This window comes from Erpetoichthys calabaricus, chromosome 1 (genome assembly GCF_900747795.2).
Source record: "Erpetoichthys calabaricus chromosome 1, fErpCal1.3, whole genome shotgun sequence".
Lineage (NCBI taxonomy): Eukaryota > Metazoa > Chordata > Cladistia > Polypteriformes > Polypteridae > Erpetoichthys > Erpetoichthys calabaricus.
Window position 1 is genome coordinate 45,650,059 of NC_041394.2, and position 20,896 is coordinate 45,670,954.

The window sequence follows — 20,896 nt, forward strand, 5'->3', positions numbered from 1 at the left end:
AATTAGCACCCGAGAATTAACAAGGGACCTGAATTTCCTCCAGTGTGCGTTTCGCAATGAAGACCTCGTAAGTGAAGTGTCAGTTCAATTAAGAGAGCAGACGGCGGTCTACGCAAGCAGCTACGACCAGAGCCAAGTGACACGTTCGTGCCAGCTGTCTGAAAGGGCAAGCTTTTCAAGCAGCGGAACACGTATTAGGATCGCTCTCTTAAAACAAATGTCAGACTAGAGTTAAATATTTAATACCGCGATTCAGTGCCAGAATAACTACAAAGTGATTTACAAAGACAACATGAATACAATAAAAAGTAACGCAAAACAAGAGAATTTATATGCAATGCAGGTTGTTCGATTTGTGTGCTCGCTTTGTAGTATCGAGCGCACCCCGGGGTGAAATGGTAGTGTAAAGCTCTCTATACATACATTTCAAAACTTTTTTTATTTTGGCTGTATCAAGTCCGAGGAGCTACACACATTGCTATAAGGAATCTAACATTTTTGCACGTTGTAAGAGGTCAAAGTCTAAACGCACCGCTGGATGAGATATCATTAACAAAATAAAAAAGGAGTCATCAGTTTTAGGTACGTGGAAGGAGGCCAGGGAAACTACGCTTTCGTCGGACAGACAATGACCCAGTGTGAAGCTGACCCAACTCCCATGACCATGACCAGATCTACCATCAGGGTGAGTTGCGGGTACACCCTGGGGCTCTGTTTGCATATACGAGAAAATAAACACGTCTGCTAGCAAGAAAAGTCCGAGCTTTCACTGACCCAGGCACTCACAGCACTCTGCTGTCCAGTACACATCCCTGGTCGTCTTCGATCCCCACGATTGTAAACCTACAGAATCTTTTAAAGAAAAACAATAGGAGTCGTGATTGGCTGATGTACCTTGGGCAAGATCAGAACAGGTGTCTATGTTGTCCTGCAGCAAAACAGAAAACGGGATGGTCATTCAAAACAGGAGCGAAAATAAAAAAGAGAGAGAATAAAAATAGGGTGTTTTCGTGGAAACTATAAATACATTTAAAAATTCACTAAAATAATGATTTGAACGAGTTGTAAATGCTGCCATTCAGACTAAAAAGTCCGACATTAGTCTTTTCCTGACCCGACTACTATCGCCGCTTCAAGCAACACTTTGCGCTCCGATTCTGTGGCGTCTTAATCTGAGCAACAGTATGGAGAATAACAGAACCACTCCGGGAATAAAACGCACCAAACCCGAACGAACTGTGTTTTATATATTTATTTGCGTAACTATGTGACCCCTTAATGCATCTTCTTTTGGCATCAAAGCGTCACTGGTCATTTAAAAATATTTAATCGATGTTCGTTAATTGCGCTATCAGACGAAAGCTGATCTCCCGCTGATGTGATGCTGCACTCATCAATTAGTTTGTTTTATTCATTCATTGAAATACACCCATGAACAAAAAGAAGGTGTCGTTGACCCGATACAAAGGTTGGGGTTGTTTCTTTTTTTCCACTTCAAAACCTGTACCTAATTTGTTATTGCCATATGTGGTGTTCAAAATGTATGAGTATGTATGTTTGTATGTATACGTGTGGCTAGTGAGGGGTGTTTGAGTTTCGACACCCAGGGGCCAGTGGGGGTCTTAATACGGTCTTGCTGGTGGCGTAAGTCAGTAATTCTAACCACAATGTCATCATGCCGTTGTAAATTGTGTTTAAAATGTAATCGAATTAAGGTTAACTGCACTGCACAAAATATCATTTTACTGAAAGGCACGCACTTGATTGGTAACGTGAAAAGCTCACATTTCATGCCTCCAGATGAGACAGATAAGTGAAAAATAATCATCCATCCATCTTCTAAACCCGGATAAACATATTAGAGGGGTGCGGAGACCGGAGCTTATATAAATAAATGCGACCTAAATATTTTACTTTTTTTTTCAAATTTTCTGAATCAATTTTTTCCAAGACAGGACCGCGACCATTCGAAGCATATCGGGCTTTCAGAAATGCAATTTCTCACTGATAAACCGCATCCTGCACACACTCACACTCCTTGCCAATTTGAAGCAGCGTGCTTACACCCATCCATCTATTCATCCATTACTGAACCTGTTTAATTTATGTGGGGTATGCAGGAACGCATCTCGGCGGTATCGAGCGCAAATCCATCGCAAGGCTCGCACTCTGCTACGTGGCCAGTTTAGAGTAGCTTTAACACACACACACACGTCCGAGTAAGGCGAGAAGAAGTTCTGCTGAGAAATTAACGTACAAACACCACATTGATAGCGCCCGGGCCAGGATTCGCAAATGAGGCACCACCACTGCGCAGCCATGCCGGGGAAGAATATGGCCTTATTTAACAAGCAGATATGAATGAATTTCGGTAACATTGTTGAAACGAACAATTAAGAGAACGAAATGCCTTTGTAATGTAAACAATCGATCTATCCTGTTACTCGGTCTGTTGTCTTGACGAAGTGTATATGGCATTCTGAATTACTTAAAAGGTGTATTTGTTCCATTTCATCGCCTTACTTCAATAACCCGAAAGCTTCAATAAATATGACAAATATTTTTCTTAAGTATTTATTCATCCCTGTAAACGCTATTTAGAGAAAGTGTTAAATATGTGTAAATCAGAAGTTAATTAGCATCATTTAAAGAATCAGCAGGAATAAAAGGCAGAAGAGGCAGTTGTTTCTCGAGGGCTCGCTAGTAATCGCACAGTTTATTGTTTTACTGAAGCACCCTTAACGACAACCCCATCTTCACAGCGAGATCCCGAGTGGCTGAGCGAATTAATTAAAAGCCTGACACCCTGCCGTGCGGAAGTGGTGCATTTTCTTTTGGAAAATTTGGCCGACACACCACAGTAAATGCGAGGGGTAAACAAACTCATCAGCTGCGACAAACAAAGAAAACAGAAACACTCCTCATTTACAATGCGAAGCCCGGAAAATGTAGCTCTCTTAATTTTGCCCGACGCAAGTTTGTGACTGTAGGTTCACTGAAGCGTTAATTGGATGAGTACCGCTGTGCCTTTATATTAGAAGGGCGACATTAAAAAAAAAAAAAAAAAAAGTAGAAAAAAGCCTGCAGGGATTTTTTGAAAGTTTAAAGTCTAATGCATCACGTTAACTTGAAGAAAGTTACCGTGCTCTTCGATTTTGGGTACAATGAAGTGTGGCAGCTGTGCATTTCGAAAATAAAGTAACGCTTTCGAATCCGGAAGGACTTTTTGTTTTCTTTGAAGAATCCCGGGGATAAGTAGTTTGGGAAATGGGCAAATAATGTCTCATGGCTGCATGCCCAGCTGTAGGCACCATTTGGAGTGAAACATAAAGTTGCGAGGCTTTACTTCTCCGCGCCCTAGAAAAAAAAAAAGTGCATTGCACCTATTGCCTGATGTTAATTGAAGGGTGATATGGCTTGGCGTTGTAGCACTGTCAACAAGAAGAAAAGGATCAGGAAATGCCGTTAACGCAGTGCCAGCATACAGACGCGATTTTTCCAAACTACTTTTGATGCCAGGAATGGAATCAGGTCGATGAATGCTGATGCTGAGATATGAACGATAAAAATCCCGTATCCCTGATCAGATGGGCGAAGAAGCAATTCGCTTGAGTGCGAAAGCGGTTTAAAACTATTGTTTGCAGTTCAAGCAAAAGACAAAACAATGCAGCTTAAGCAAAGATTCAGTCTCTCTTGGGGGGCCAGGTAATTCATTTGGCCAGATTGAGGTGGAGGCAGGGTGGGCGGGCCTATGAACCAGTGCCCCGCCCTCCTCCACTGCGATTGGTGTTGGGGGTGGCGATTGGCATGCAAGTTGTAAAAGGGGAGAGAAGCGATGTGATTGGATGCAGCTCTGCTCCACATTCCTCTTTCAGAGTAAGAGAGGGCATTCTTAGAAATGCTACCTACAGAGATGGTGTTGAGATCTTTGAGAAAGTAGCAGCTGCAGCGGTGCCTTTGAAAGAGTGGCAGTTTAAAGGCAGACGTCTCAAGACCAGAGTGGACACAGGATCACTGCAACAACATATGTATACAGCTGCACAGGCTCACCTCAACTTGTTCTTTAACTGGTATCAACAGAACCCTAGTTTTATTTATTTTTTTATTTTTCCAATTTTTCTGTGAGCAGAATGAAGGGCATACATTGCTTTACTTCAAACCTTCTGTGGAGCTGCATGTCATCACTTCTGGTGCTCTCCTTTACCTTCCTGTCCTTCTCCAGGGCATCTGAATATGAGTATCTCAGCTGGCCAGCAGATTTTTTCCCTGCATCCCGGGTCTATGGTAAGCGGCCTCAGTGTGTGGAAATTCCAGATGACCTAAAGCTTTGCCAAGGGGTAGGATACAAGCTGATGCTCCTACCTAACTTGTTGGATCATGAGACTATGTCTGAAGCCAAGCAGCAGGCAAGCAGCTGGGTCCCACTGGTCCACAAGAACTGCCACCCGGGCACACAAGTTTTCCTCTGCTCCCTGTTTGCACCCGTCTGCCTTGAGCGACAGATCTACCCTTGCCGTTGGCTGTGTGAAGCTGTCCGGGATGGCTGCACACCCATCATGCAGGCATTTGGTTTCCCATGGCCAGAGATGCTGGCTTGTGATCAGTTCCCTCAAGATGATGTCTGCATTGCCATGAATCCCACAAATGCCACTGAGAAACCAAAGGTGCAAGGTAATCCAGTTTCTTTCTTTTTGTCTTAATAGGACGTCCCAGAAGGGTTGACACAGGATATTGTTATTTCTTGAATTGAGGTAAAATTAATCTGTATAACGAGAAAGGAAATATAAAATATGGTTTGAATTTGAACAACTGAGAAGGATCAAGATTATTTTGTGTAAATTCTACTGAGTCTAAAGTTTTTAAGTGCCTTTTTATGTCTATGAAAATGAATAACTTGTAACATAAAGCAAGAAATGAAAGAGCAGGGTGTTAATTTCTACATTTTTTCATCAAGCAAGCAGTAAAAAGTAAATTCCTCTAGAGCAGGAAAACTTGGCACGTTCTTTTGCAAAAAAAATGGAATGCATTACAGAGCTGGATTACCCAGCAGAAATATGAAGTTGGTTTATCTCCAGTAAAAACAGCAAAATATGGAGATGTAGTAACCAGCAATCAGCCTGGCTGCTGCAAGCTTAAACCTGATTAGGGAGATGAGACTTTCAGGTCCAGAGACAAGCTGATGGCATACAAGTGATGCCGCCGTGTTCGAGCCCTCTGTCCAGATTGCACAAATTTACCCAATGTGCTGCGAGTTTACACTTAACTGACAATTGGTGGGGACTGACACTGAATTGATGATTGACACTGAAAAGCTTTATTTGGGAGGAGAATTCAAATCAGTACATATAAAAAAGGCTATGACCACCAACAGTGATCCATTAGGTGATAAACGGGACTTAAATTTGGTTTATGATGCAAAGACTCTTCTTGCTAGTGATGCTCCTTTGAGTACCCACACAAGTAGGCGACAACATTGGACATTCTGCTAAAAGGGGCCTGCAAAGCTGGTTATTTGTGGGGGTCCCTCCCTGGGGGGCTCAAGAAGGATGTAGTTTGAATTGAAGTTATGCCTTTTGCCACTTATTCAGTCCTTTTTCTTTTAAGCACCTTGACGTACATCTTCTTTTTTTCCGGCTGCTCCTGTTAGGGGTTGCCCCAGCAGATCATCTTTTTCCATATTTTCCTGTCCTCTGTATCTTGCTCTGTCACCTTGAGCTACATAAATGTATTATTATTATTATTACTAAGGAGAGTTATGAGTAAACTTTTTCAGGCTTTTAGATCTGCCTTGTTTAAATCCAGAGTTGTCTTTGCCCTTTGGCCACAGCTCATACATGTGATATTACTTTACTTATTTGATACGGGTATTTGACCCATTGCTTTATTCTTCAATAGGGTAATGTTGTTTTGGTGTGTGGGTGGCATGATGGCACAGTGGTTAGTGATGCTGCCTCACAGTATTAAGGATCTGGGTTCAGTTCCTGCTTCTGTCATATTCTGTGTGGAGTCAGCATTATCTACACTTCTAGGATATCCTAGGCTCCTTTCAAAACCGCAAAAAGTTGCATATTAGAGCAGTTAACATCGCATTCTTTAGCCTGCTTAATCAAATTCAGGATGGTGAGGTGACGGAGCCTAATCCTACATGTTTGGGTGCAAGGGTGCAACCAGTCTATCACAGATGCTAGATTAGTTATCAGCTCTGAATTAGCCTGGGGTAAATGAGTGTGTATTGGAGTTAAGTGGCTCCCTGCTTTGGAGTCTGAAGCTTATACTTAAGATTCTGGCTTTCTTTGATTATGTGATGGAAAAAGTGGATTCATAAAGTGCTATTATTGTCTACGTTTCATTTGCCGTCTGTGAAAGGTGCAATATCAAATAAATTCTAAATGGTTAGAAAAATAAAAAAGTAGCAGACCACAACCCCTAACATCATGTTACAGCCTAACAGCAAAATCTAACAGAATATTCAGAAATAGCCGAAATGAACTTTCTATTCAGATCGAAATCTTTTCTTGTTTTTGACCTTTGTCTGCACATCACTTAGTGAATTGGTCTGTGCTTTGCATTGTCTCTGAAGTCTGGTGTGTCCCTAGTCCACTGTCATGATGCTAGTTCAGTCTGTTGGGTGACCTTTTGGAGTGTCCTCAGAAATGATGAAACAAGGCGTTTCACTGTTCGACACAAGTTGAGATGTGTCTCATAAAGCCAGAGGCCATTAGCAAGTGGCAACACAATGCAAAGCCTTCAAAAAATGTTCCACCAGCAGGTTTGTTGTAAAGCAATTTGTTACCTTTCAAAAGAGTATTCAAAATAGTATAATGTAAGGGTGCAGAGTTTCAATGTTATATTAACCCAGCTAAATTAAGAAGTCTACTTGTTGGAGCCAGCAACTGCTTCCATCTTTCTTCTTGTATATAAATTAGCAAATTCAGAAAATCAAATAACATAGTTGTGTAATTAAACATATTTAAAATGTATAGTTTTTGGATTCATTCAAAGTGATGACCACTTTTTGAACTTGGGTGCATTTGTAAGTAACAGGGGCAATAAAAATAATGCCAGTTTTTATCAAATGCCTACCATTAACCACCCTGTAAGCACTTCATTGTGCCTAAAACCTGTCCGCTTATTGCTTTATAAGAGTATTTGGGCAGTACAGTTGAAACAAATTTATGGTGCCTTTCAACAGAGTAAAAAATCTCAGGATTCTTTATGGTATAAGAAAAGTAACAATCGCTGGTTACATGATTAGCTCAGAGTGACTGGTGTGAACTGGCAATATTTTGCCTCAAAGTTCAATGGCTGTGTTCTACATCATCGGTCCATTTTCTGAATATGATCATCTGGTTAGTTTCACTAACTGACTGTGCAGCATCAGGCACAAGGTAGGTGTCAGTATTGTAGAAGGCCCAGTAGGGGCTGAGGGTCTTGGTGGCTTTGTTTGTTATAACTAACTGTAGACCTCCCCACAGATATTTGTGTTCTCCAATAATACTGTTGAATGGAGTTTATTTTTTCTCTTCCTCTCTTCTATTGACAACTGGCTGTATCATTTACTTATTCAATATTTTTAATAATTATAAAGTGATATAATTTATTTCCATTAATCATTAAAATTTGGCAGATTTCAGGGTTATTTGTGTGTCAGTGTGTCTAAATGTTATGATAGTTTAGCAAATTGCTATCAATACGTTATACTTTAGTGCATGTGTTCAGTGCAGCACTTGGCTGGATTGCAGATCTATTAATAATATAGTCACTCGCCCATAACACACTAATTTACACTTACCAGTCAACCCAAGAATGCCTTTGGATTGTCTGGGAAAACTTGTGTCCTTGGAGCAAACCTATGATCACAGTTAAATCGTGGCAATTCCCATCAGAAAGGGTACAGACTTTGTGAGTTGTTAAGGCTATTCTCTGCATGGCTGTGTCCCTCTGATCTAATTCTAACTGACTCTTATTATTTCCTTTATCTTATGTTTGACCCAATTTATTGTCAAGGATGGGGGATACCATCCAGATAAGAATAAGTGTTGAATGGGATATTAGTGTATTTCTGGGCACATTAAGACAATATATTGATGCCGTCTGAACCAGCTCCATGATTGAATTCACATAAATGAAAGGAGAACATTAGTGGGAAGTGACATCCTTCACATCTTCTATACTGTAACTCTGTGATAGCCAGTGTGATTTTCTACGCTGTGGTGTGCTGGGCTGGTAACATCAGTTCAAGAGAGGCCCATGAAATCAACAAGCAAATCAACAATTAAAAGGGCAGGCTCAGTTATAGGATGCACTCTGGACCCCCTAGAGGTAGAGGAGAAAATTAAAACAAAACTGAGTACCATTATGAAGAATGCTGCACATCCTCTTCATGACACACTAATGCTGAGGACTTTCATTCAACAAATCATTCAGCAGAAGTGTGTCAATAAATGCTATTCGGGCTCCTTTATACCAACAGCAATACATCTGCATAATGCCTCACTGGGACTGGGACAGTCAAGTCAGAACTTTTCTTTCTTTTTAATTTTCTTGCTTTATAGTCATTCTGGTGTGTGTTCAGACCAAAGTATGAGTATGTAATTATTTATATACTGTATATTACTAGATACTTACATATCTAATTATTTATGCATCATTTATTAAAAAAAGCCTCTGTAAAAAGTCAAATTTTCCCTAGGGAACAAGTAAAGTTCTATCAATTAATCAAAAGACATTGAAACTAAACCTAGAGCACAATGTTTATGAGGTGATAATAATTATAGTTGTGTTGCCACAAAGCAGCAAATCTTAAATCTATAACACAGAGTTAGTAGTTTGTTGGGCATAACCCACCTTCACACATATTCTCCATTCCAATATGTCTTATGTAATCCGATAGCAGTGTGTGGTATGAATCAGGCAGGCCGGCATTTCTAGAGATAGTGTTCAACTAAACACTGAAATAATCAATGTGACATAATAACTAGTGCTTAGTGTCCCAAAGCAGCGGTTATCATGGGCTTTTTACATACAACTGTTTCAAAGATTTTCTGAGAGTGGGATGAAAAGTAAAACGAACAAAAAAAACTACTGGTGAAAGGCAGTCTTGTGTATGAAGACATCTAATGGATCAGAAGAGCCAAAGAAGAATGACAAGAATTGTAGAAGCAAACAGACAGGCCACAAGCAGGAAAATCACAACTAAATTAACTAAATTGTGAATTTCCCATTGGGATTAATAAAGTATCTATCTATCTATCTATCTATCTATCTATCTATCTATCTATCTATCTATCTATCTATCTAAAATCAACAGTGGTGTGCAGAATATTTTCCCAGAATGCACTACTTATTGGACTGTGTAATAAATGGGTTATTCAAGAGCCAAAGATCATGTCAGGTGCCGCTATTGTCCGCAATAAACAAGAAATTGTGTCTCTAGTGAACACAGGAGCAAACCGGATCATTGAGTAGTGCAAAATGTTGCTTGATTGGACAAGTTCAGGTTCATTTTGCATTATGCTGATGAAAGAATTAGAATATGGCACAGGTAACATGAGTCCATGGTGACATCCTGTTTGGTGTCAACAGTAAAGGCCAGATGTGGTAGTGTTAACAGTATGAGGAATGTTTACATGGCACACATTAGGGTCTTGATGCACATTTAACAGTAAGGTGTATCTGAACATCACTGCTGACCAAGTTCATCTGTTTGTGGCTACACACTTGGATTGACACTTCTAGCATGATAAATGTACCATGTCACTCCTATACATCATCAATGAACGAGTCCATAAACATGATAATAAGTTTCTGTTGTTTCAGAGACCTACATAGTCCCCATACCTCAACCCCATCAGTCATCTTTGGTTTGGGATGAAAAGGGCTGTTCATACAAGGACGGGAGGCGGTAGTCAGTTTGAAACTGTGCAATGAAGTTATCTTCACAATACAGAACATTCCTATAACAATGCATTTAGCATCTTCTAGAATGTCTGCTGTTCTAAAGGTCAGAGGAGACACAACACAAATCTAGATAGGTGTATGTAATAAACTGTATGCAATTGCTTTAATGGCAAACATGGTCACAAGACATTAAACAAGACATCTTTTAGAGATACATATTGAAGAAAAATTAGTGACACCTTTTATTGGCTAACTAAAAACTTTTTAGTTACCCAATAAAAGGTGTCATTTTGCTTGGCTTTTCTCTACATTCATAATGGCTAACACGGTACAACACCCTAGTACTACAGAAAAATTAGTGAAATACTTCTTCAGTTTAGTCTTGGGACTAAGCTGATAATGCCATTTTGTTATTTTTTACTTCATGTGTAAAATTGTGAAAAAGTGTTCTATACAGTATTAAAATGGTACACTCTGTAAAAAGATCATCAGCATAATTTCTTATTTGCTTTTTCTGGTGAGGGCTGCAGTAGGAGCACACCAGCCTGAGCTGACTAGGACCCCCCTATCTTAACAACAAAAACTTTTATTTCTATACCACATTTTCATACACAGAATATACAGTAGCATATAGTGTTTTACCATATGTCACAGACATAGTTACAAGAAAAGAAAAATAAATTATAAAATAATAAATGAACAAGTAATAAAAATCAATACAAGCTTAATAACAAAGATATATAACTTTTTAGCAAAATCCAATCTAATATATAATATTGTATTCCAAGTCTCCAAAGATGAGACCGATCTATGCTCAAATGACTGGAGAACAGAAAAAAACACAATAAACTCCAGCTTAACAATCTGCAGGGATTCCAAGGGCAAAAGACCGCCCAGCCTCCACTGGGAATTCTACTTAACATAGATGTCATTAAGTCATTCCTCATTGTTTCCAGGCCTTGCCCCAGAGGATTCACTGCAGTGGACAGCTCAGGCACCTGCCTTCATTTGAGCATCACAGGTGGCTGCACAGTGCTTCTATTGGGGAGGGGGTGGGGTTGAGGGTTTTGAAAATGCCACTGCAGAGAAAAGTAGTGATTAATAATGATTGCAAATCCCTGAAGAATATGATAATTCTATGAATGCATATTCTGAGTAAAACTAAAATATAGCTACTGTATGCAAAAGCCAAACTAAAAAATAAATACCTGCTCCATGACTTCCTGAGGAATACCAAGATGATCCCAGGACAGTCGAGTGTCATGATCCCTTCCAAGCATCCTGGGTCTGCCTCTCTGTGTTCTCCCAATAGCCTTTGCCTTGTACACCTCCTAACTACATGCCCACACCACCTCAACTAGCTCCTCTTGGGAGAAGTAGCAGTTGACCTCTGAGGTTTTTCCATATAGACGGGTGCTATATGAATTGTTTTTTGTTTTTTTTAATTCAGAGAAAAAATTAAGCTTTGATCAAAGGATCATGTATCTGGATTCTATAATTTTGAGGCTAAATTCTCACAAATAAGAAGCTGATAGGTTTACTGTAGGGCTGGCATGGTGGTACAGTGATTAGCATTGCTACACCACTAAAAGCCTGCTTTGTAATCCCTGATTTACCCCAATTGAGAATCACTAGGAACTGCAAAGGAGGTCTCATGGCCTTCAAGGCTGGAAACATCTCTTTATGGGTTGCCACATTCAACCAAATTCACTCATATTTGAAGGAAAATCTTCAAGCAAAACACAACCAGGGGCAGCAGTGGTCTTAGTCATTGTCAGAATGAACATTGTTATTCATGATGATAATCCTTTCTACTGTTGCATGGCCAGTGCAGTTTGAGACAACTCATAGAGAAGCATCGTGGAAGGTTTGTATATGGTGTTATTGATTTGGAGAAGGCTTATGATTGAATGCCATGTCTGGAGGTGCATGAGAGAGAAAGAAGTACCAGAGAATTCTGTCAGGATTGTCCAGGATATATATGAGTGAGTGAGAACTCAGGTTGAAAACAGTATTGGGGTAACAGACAAGATCCCAGTTACAGCAGATCTGCCCCAGGGATCTTCTTTAATCCTTACCTTTTTGATTTGGTCATGGATGTGTTGAATCACGTGATAAAAGACCAATTCCCCCTGGTGCAAGCTTTTTGCTGATGACATTGTGTTGTGTAGCAACAGAAATGAGGATTTGGAGTAGAAGTTGGAAGAATGGTGAAGGGCTTTGGAAGATAGAGGGTTGAAGATAAATAAGAAGAAGACCGAATATATGAGGTTTAATGATGATCAGGACTCAAAACTTAGCCCATATGGAAAGCTACTGAAAAGAATGGATACATTTAAATATTTAGGACCAGTGGTGGCCCACGGTGGAAAATTAGATGCAGAGATAGCCCATAGAGTCCGATGTGAATGGAACAATTGGAAGAAGGTATTAGGAGTATTGTGTGATCAGAGAATTAAGGCAAAGGTTTAAAGCATGTTTTTTTAAGAAAGTGGAAATGATGTATGAGCTGAGACAGGGGCAGTAAATGGAGTGTAGGAGAAGAAGTTAGCCATGGCAGAAATGAGAATATTGAGATGAATGTGTAGAGTTACAAAAAAGTTCAGAATTGGAAACAAAAACTTCAGAGGTACAACAAAAGTGGGAGAGATATCTAAGAAAGTACAGGAAAGTAGGTTGAAGTGGTATGGACATGCCATGAGGAGAGACAATGAATATGTGGGCGAAAGAGTGTTGGGAAGTGGGAAAGAGAAGCAAGGGAGGCCAAAGAGGAGGTGGATGGATAAAATAAAAGAAGATCTGAATGAAAAGTGCAGGACCAAGCTGTATGGAAAAGGTTGATCAAGCACATTGACCCCACATAGAAGTGGGAAAAGAGGAAGAAGAAGATTGTATGGCCAGTGCAATGAGATTTAATATCTTAGCTATTGGAGTATAAATCAGGAGATTGCTGGTTCAGCTTCACTGTGACTGATCTCTGGTATTCACATTTTCTGTCACTCTTCAGAATGTAGAAATATACAAGCAGTAATACTGCACAAAATGCAAAATGTGCCATATAAATAATGGACTAATAGTGGCTCACTACTTAATTCAAGGTAAAGTATGATGTCACAGGGGAATCATTTGAACTGAAGCAAAATGCCAAAGTAAGGAAATTTTAGTGTCCAAGTGACCTGCTCTGTGCAAGAACATGACGTAAGTTGTTTTGTTTTCTATATCCCTATAGTAGGGTATGACAATCTTTGGATATATTGATATGTATCCCTAATTTTTACATAAATAATATTGGCATTTATTAATATTACCTGAAACTCTGAGCAACACAAAAGGTTTACAAAAGATACTTTTATACAAAGTATAAAAAAGATACTTTTACAATCGTCTCCATTTTCACCTTTCGTCCACTCTATATTCCAAAAGAGCGGGCACAGAAGAGTTTCTTTCCAATGCACTTGATTTGTTGTTTACTTGTATGCATTTAAATTATGTTTTGTATGGTATGAATGCAGCATACATGCACAAAAAGGCAAATAATTTACCGCTCACTGCAGTTTTGTGATAAAATCTCATGGACGGCGGTGTCACACCTCTTCAAGAATTTTTATAATGATGCGTGCATGCCCAGTGTAGGTGAACATCTACTGTATGTCATATGCATTTTCAGTCATGTTAGCATGGACAGTGATACTTTTGTAAATGGGGATGGGGATCATTTGTTTATAAAACACAGTTTTTAAATAAAAATGTAGTAGTGTGGATGTAGCATAAATCTGCCAGTTTAGGTGCAGTTTGGAGTTTGCATTGCTTTATGTTATTGTACTTGTATCAATGTAAATAATCAAATAATCAAATTAACATTCAGTGATTGCATTGTGTGAGCTATTTCTGAAAATTAATTTATCCATTTCTTAATTACCCTAATGCTTCCATTACTCATCTTGGGTCATATCTGTGCTCACTGTAAAGAGAAATCCTTGCAGGGTTTCTGTGGAGAAGACACAGTTTTACATGACCGAGGATGTGAGCTGTAAGTACGACCACCTTGCGGCCTTTGGTAAGCCTGTGTCACTGGGTAAGCCCTGATTTAGTTGGTCACTGAATCTGCTAGTGCTCCACTTGTATACATGGGAACATAATTTTAGTTGTATTTTTTTTTCTATGAGCATGAATAAAAGTATTGGCTAAATATAAAATGTGTCATGATCTCCATGACCAGACCCAAGTGTCTAAGTATGCAGACACATAACTTGAAATAGTGCACTGCTAAAGTGGGTCACATTAAGTGCGAGATGTTTCACTTTACTTGCGAACCTTTCTGAAGTTTAAAGTAAACTTTCCCAGTGTGGCAGCATTATTTTCAAGTTTTTTTTTCTTTTCTAAATGGATGGGTAACTGACTTGCTCAAGGACTCACAGTGAAAAAGTGGTGGAGACTGAAGCGGAAACCTTGTGGTTTAGAGTCCAACACCTCAGCCACTAGGCCACACTGCCTGCAGTTTAAACAGCAGACTGGCTGAATTTAAAGAGGAGCTTTCTAGAGGATTTACTCACAGGGCTTGCGTTGTTAAGTAGTTTTATTTTTTTTTTCCTCTTCAAAACAAGATGCAACACAGATTACATGCCCTGCCTATCAAATGCTAACGAGCCGTTTTCAATTTGCTGCAGCACCGAGAGCCAAGTGTACAACATCTCCTTTGTAACATGTGAGTGAGCTGGTTTGGTATGAATTCAGATGATTACATTGCACTGCCAACTCCTTTCAGATGCTTGGGGCTGCAGTAATTGTATCTGCTCTTCTGTCTGAACTAATATCTCAGAATCTGCTGACCTAATTAACCTCTTGTGAACCTAGCAGTAATAATGCATTCTCCTCAGAATTAAGATCTTGGTTTTAATTTTGGCTCTATTCTCACAGGTGGGTTTTAGGATTGAAATCAGAGTCCCATTTGAATGTATTCCAGTGTGGCATCAAATACCACATTCAGAACTCTGGAATTATTTCAAAAGGCCTCTAATTTAATGAATGTTCATCTTAGTAAGCTGCCTAGGCCACAAGAGGAGACACAAAATGTTTTGTGCAAGACAGCACATTGTGTATGCTAAGCGCACATGGGATATAGTTGTACCTTGTGCATTGTGTGTGCAAGTACAAAGAACAGCCAAAGATTCCTGCTTTGAAGATGCTGGTTTACCAAGTTTATACTGGTAGGGTGTCTAGACCAGATATGCTGGGATGTCACAGTTTTCGACAATAGAGTACATTTTCAAGGTTTTGTAGTGCACCTTCATTTGAACCAGACCTAGCCCAGTTTAAAACATGTTGTGAACCACTGGGGGCGCAAACAGCCACCCTAACCTCAATACAGAGAGGCAGGATGCTAATTGCCACACAGCACACACTTTTATTGTTCGGTGGGGAAGTGCTTTTTAATTTTGCTCCCCACTTCTCAGCACAATACAAATAATTCAAAGAGCTATAGCACAGTCCTCCTGTCTCGATTCTTCCACACAGGCTTTATCCTTCTTCCTCCTGACTCTGACCGATGAATACCGGCAGCTGGCCCCCTTTTATAGGACACCCGAGAGGACTCCAGGTGTCCAACAACCTTATTCCGGCAGCACTTCCTGGTATGGCAAGCCAAGGGGGCTGCCCTCTATCGGTCCAGGAGAGAAAATGTCCTGAAAAAGCTCTCTCCCCCAGTCCTTTCATTGTCGGGGCATCCCAGCTGAGTAAGGGGCTCAAGCCGTCCACCACAATGTTTAGACTCTCATTGTAGGGTTTGAAGACAGAATGAATTCAAACATGTTCAGTGTTTTCACTGTAGGTTGTATAGTGAGATATTTAGAGGTTTGCATGTTTAGGTTCAAAGGCTTGACACGTGATGAGACCTTCTAGACTTCTGCAATGGAAGTTATAGATCAGACACAGGATGACCGTCAAATGTGAGAACATAAGACTATAGGTTGTGTAGATCAGAACCATACTGACACGTTAAGGTCCAGTAAAGTACAAGGTTCCTTATATCTGTACAAATGCACAGTGTTGAGATGTTCCAGATTGCTACTTGGGGTTTGAACACCAAATCTTGAAGAACCATCTAAAGTTTTTAATTCTCAATATAGGTTTATAAACTAGACCTATAGTTTAGCTTGCAGTACAGCTACAGTATAGCTTCTGAGCATCTCACAATGGAGTTTTCAGAACAGAATAACAGAATATTAAAAGTTGCTATTGAGGAGCTGTATCAGATGTGTAGACCTGGCTTATCCTGAGAAATGTCCAACATAAGCTAATAATGAATCTGCGTTAGCACCCCACTGTAGGTTATGTAGACATTCCTACTGTGGCAAGTTCAGTGTTCCAATTAAGCTGAAAGAATTCTGTTCTGGTGTTTGTAGACTTGAATTGTATTGAGCTGTTTTGGGATTCTGTTGTGAGGCCTGTACACCACACATGGGCCAATAGCCACCCTTTAAGCAGTCAACTGATAACCCATTATTGAGTTTGAAGAACAGAACCACTTTGAGAAGTTCTACTATGAGTCCAGTTTTGAGATGTTTAAGGTTACCATTTTGTATTTACTGGAGTGAAGCCTAGCTTAAAAGGGTTAAGGGAATACTCTGCAGTCAATCAGAACCATTTTGAGATGTTCTGGGTATCTTCTTTTACTGTTTCAATAAGTTGCCTTGAATAAAGGCGTCCACAAAATATTAAGTAATAATAATATTAATAATAATAATGTAGACCCAGGCCAACTGAAATTTGTGTAAAGGCAGTATAATGAGGTTCACAGAGCAGAGAAGTTATGAGTTGTTCATGATTTGCACTCTGATTGTTTGTGAACCAGCTACAGACTCATAAAGGAATATTTCAAGCTTGAAACTCATAGTGACATAGTTAAGGTTTTCTCTTTTTGATTTGCACACCATAACTGTATCCTGTCTGTATAATACATTTACTTACAGTATATATTCCATGTTCAGTGCAAAGAAAATGTCCAAAATGATCGGAATCTTTAGAGCAGGTAACTCCATCTATGTGGGGTTTCTGTACTTCATAATTGACCATTTATGTAATGAACCATGTAAAGACTGCAGAAGGTGTCATCCAGCCTGATGTGCTGAAACTCCAATGTTCTATGGTTGGAGAAGCCTCAATTCACAATATGTTTAGAAAACGTTTCAAATGTGGAAGTACTAGCAATTCCCTACTTCAAGATTTTTCACTCATCTCTTGGTTCATTAGTTGCCTAAAGACCAAATCAAGTTTTATGTGTGGATGGTGGGGGACTTTAAAAACTTGGCTTCTGATCCCATTTTTATGTTTTGTTTTTGAATCACTGGTGGCAGGGTGAATGCTAAATTTAAATCCGAGGCTGAAGAATAGACCATAAAGATAAACATTATGTAACATTAGAGGTTACGGTGTGAATATTTAAAGTGGTTGTCTGGCCAGAAGATGTAATGATGAATGTTCCTGCAAAAAGTTGCACTTTGAAATGATGCAAACTGAGAAGTTTTGTTTGCTTCATTTGATCATAGTTTCAATGACCCTTATATAAAGAATATTCTTTTCAGGGTTCAGTTAAAGGGAGAAGTTTTCAGGTAAAGGGTTTTTTTTCCTTCTGGGCAGCATTATTTGCTTTAATTGAATGATTTGCTTGTTCAAAGCCAAAAATGCCATTACGGCTGGAATTGACCCTCAGGTCTCAAAGGACAGCATGATGTGCAGTTTGGCTGTTTCTCACATAACAGTAAAGGTAATTCAACCACCACCACCCCCCAAAAAAAAGAATAAAAGTAACATTGAGAGGGTTAAGTGTGCAGGGTCATGATGTGGAATGTTGGGTTCTGGATGGAGATCAACAACATTTTCAATTTTTAATGCAGTGTGGTTAGTAATGAACAGAAGAAGATAAAAAGAAAAGCCACTTTGTCCTTTGGGTTTGTCGTTCTGATGTAAATTGGTCTCACTCTGGTGGCTGGTTGTCTAATGTGGGCTCTCTGTCTGTCTTTAGAATATGTGTCCATTTGCTAAGGATGTTGGACAAATCCTAGTATAGGCTATGTTTCTAAGCTTGGTTGGAGACTTCGGTCTGTCTGAGCACGGCTTATTCTTTTCGGTTTCTCTAAACTTAGACAGCCTTCATTTTAAGCTTGGCAAAATCTTCCACCAGTCTGTTTATGCTCAGACTATGCATACCTGCTGAAGATTTCTGTCTGGCTGGCTACCAGTTGTGTTTTTCTTTTATCCCTTAGTCTCTTTATGTTTACATCTTCTCTGAGGCCTTTTTAATGGTGTGATTGTGTGGTTTTTGTTTTGCCCAGCCCATGTGTGTCTGTGCCAGTCTGTCTCTCTTTGCCTGCTTGACTTGTTAAGGGCGTTTCACTTTTTTGCTACTTGCTGTGTTCATGGTATTGTTGCTTTTCCCGAGTGCCATTCCAAGTATGATGATAGTGAAGTGGCGTTTAAGGAACATGTAATGGCCAGTTGGGCAGCAGCTTCCTCACCGCTATAGCCATATTTTACAAGAATGTGCTAAGAGAAAAGTAAATGGTGAAGAAAGCACATGGATGCAACTGATCAGGCTGCATCTTCAGTAAGAATTTTCTTTAAACTATCATCCACTGGGGTTAGACAGCTGCCTGAAAATCAGCAGTTGAGCTGATTACGCTCCTTTGGTTTTTCTCAAAACAACAAGACTGACATGTTGATCCGCTGAGACTGAAGGCTGGAAGCTAGAAAAACTTCCTTTGCGGCTCAGGGACTGTTCACACCTATGACTCAAACTGCCACTTCCAGGTGTGCCTTGCCAAAATGCATTGTGCATGTGTGAAGTTATCATGTCAGCTATGAAAATCTCAGGAACCACCAAAATCTCAAGTGAGATGATTTTCAAAGCAGACAAGTGGTGTTTGGGTCTTATTACACCTGCCCGGGCATCTGAAAACAGAAGCCCCATGCTAGTATTGGTGTGACATTAATGCTTGGGAAAGGAACTGCTGACCACTGATGTAGAATATCTAATAACTTATCTTAAAATATAGGAGCCAAAAAAAATTTTGATTAAGATGAGAAATCAAGGCTGCTTTCCATCATACCGCACTGCCATTTTTGGAGTGATAAGTCCATTCAACAACAACAACATTTATTTATATAGCACATTTTCATACAAACAATGTAGCTCAAAGTGCTTTACATGACGAAGAAAGAGAAAAAAGACAAAATAAATAATTAAAATTGGGGAACACTAATTAACATAGAATAAAAGTAAGGTCCGATGGCCAGGGAGGACAGAAAAAACAAAAAAAAAAAAACTCCAGATGGCTGGAGAAAAAAATAAAATCTGCAGGGGTTCCAGGCCACGAGACCACTCAGCCTACTCTAGGCATTCTACCTAACATAAATGACCTCAATCAGTCCTCATTGTATTCTGGGTTCTCATGGAAGAATTTAATGATGATGGTTATGTGAACTTCTGGCCTTTAATCCATCCGGTGCTTTGATTAGGTGGTGGTGGTGCAGATCGCCACCACAGAAAACTGGAAAAAGAACAGAAGAGAAAGTAGGGGTTAGTATGGATTTTGGAGCCACCATGAATAATAATGATAATTAACTGAATATACAGAGCATCAGGATTTAACTAAGATGAAGCTGTGAGAAAGCCATGTTAAAGTAATGTGTTTTCAGCAGTGTTTTAAAGTGCTCCACTGTATTAGCCTGGCGAATTGCTATTGGCAAGCTATTCCAGATTTTAGGTGCATAACAGCAGAAGGCCGCCTCACCACTTCTTTTATGTTTAGCTCTTGGATTTCTAAGCAGACACTCATTTGAAGATCTAAGGTTACGACTTGGAGTGTAAGGTGTAAGACGTTCCAAAATATAAGATGGAGCGAGATTATTTAAGGCTTTATAAATCATAAGCAGTATTTTAAAGTCAATTCTAAATGACACAGGTAACCAGTGTAGTGACATCAAAACTGGAATGATGTGCTCGGATTTTCGTTTCCGAGTTAAGATTCTAGCAGCTGTATTCTGCACTAGTTGCAATTGATTGATGTCTTTTTTGGGTAGTCCTGAGAGGAGTGCGTTACAGTAATCTAGCCAACAGAAAACAAAAGCGTGAACTAATTTTTTAGCATCTTGCAATGTTATAAGAGGTATAACTCTTGCTATATTTCTTAAGTGAAAAAATGCTGTCCTAGTCCTTTACCTCTGTCTTGACTTTTAATCCTAATGCATTGAGTTTATTTCTAATAACCTCATTATATCCATTATAGCCAATCACTAAAATTTCTGTTTTCTCTTTATTTAGTTTGAGAAAATTACTACTCATCTATTCGGAAACACAAGTGAGACATTGTGTCAGTGAATCAAGAGTGTCGGGGTCGTCAGGCGCTATTGATAAATACAGTTATGTGTCATCAGCATAGCTGTGGTAGTTCACGTTATGCCCCGAGATAATCTGACCTAACGGAAGCATGTACTGTAGATTGAAAAGAGCTGCGCACCCAGGATAGAGCCTTGTGGAACACCATATAGAATATCATGTGTCTTTGAAGTATAATTACCACAACTAAGAAAGAATTTTCTACCTGCCAGGTAGGACTCAAGCCAATTTAAGACACTGTCAGAGAGGCCCACCCATTAACTAAGGTGATTTCTAAGAATATTGTGATCAATGGTATCAAATGCGGCACTCAGATCTAAGAGGATGAGAACAAATAAACGGCCTATGTTTGTATTTACCCGCAAGTCATTTACTACTTTAACGAGTGCAGTTTCTATACTGTGATTTGTTCTGAAACCCGACTGAAACTTATCAAGAATAGCAAGTTTATTGAGGTGATCATTAAGCTGCATAATGACTTCCTTCTCTAGAATTTTACTTAAGAAAGGCAGTTTAGGAATAGGTCTAAAATTTTCAAAAGCAGAGGAGTCAAGATTATTTTTCTTCAGCAGGGGTTTAACTACAGCAGTCTTAAGACAGTCT

At 39.5% G+C, this 20,896-nt stretch overlaps 1 protein-coding gene across 1 annotated transcript in view; it reads left to right on the forward strand.

The window, feature by feature from the left end:
- Positions 1–3,847: 3,847 nt before the first annotated feature.
- LOC114649422 (secreted frizzled-related protein 1-like) overlaps positions 3,848–20,896 on the forward strand; it is an 81,401-nt gene continuing 64,352 nt past the window's right edge. The window contains exon 1 of the mRNA XM_028798917.2: positions 3,848–4,671. Within this exon, the coding sequence (XP_028654750.1) occupies positions 4,131–4,671 (541 nt within the window). The 5' untranslated portion in view covers positions 3,848–4,130. The remainder of the gene's footprint in view (positions 4,672–20,896) is intronic.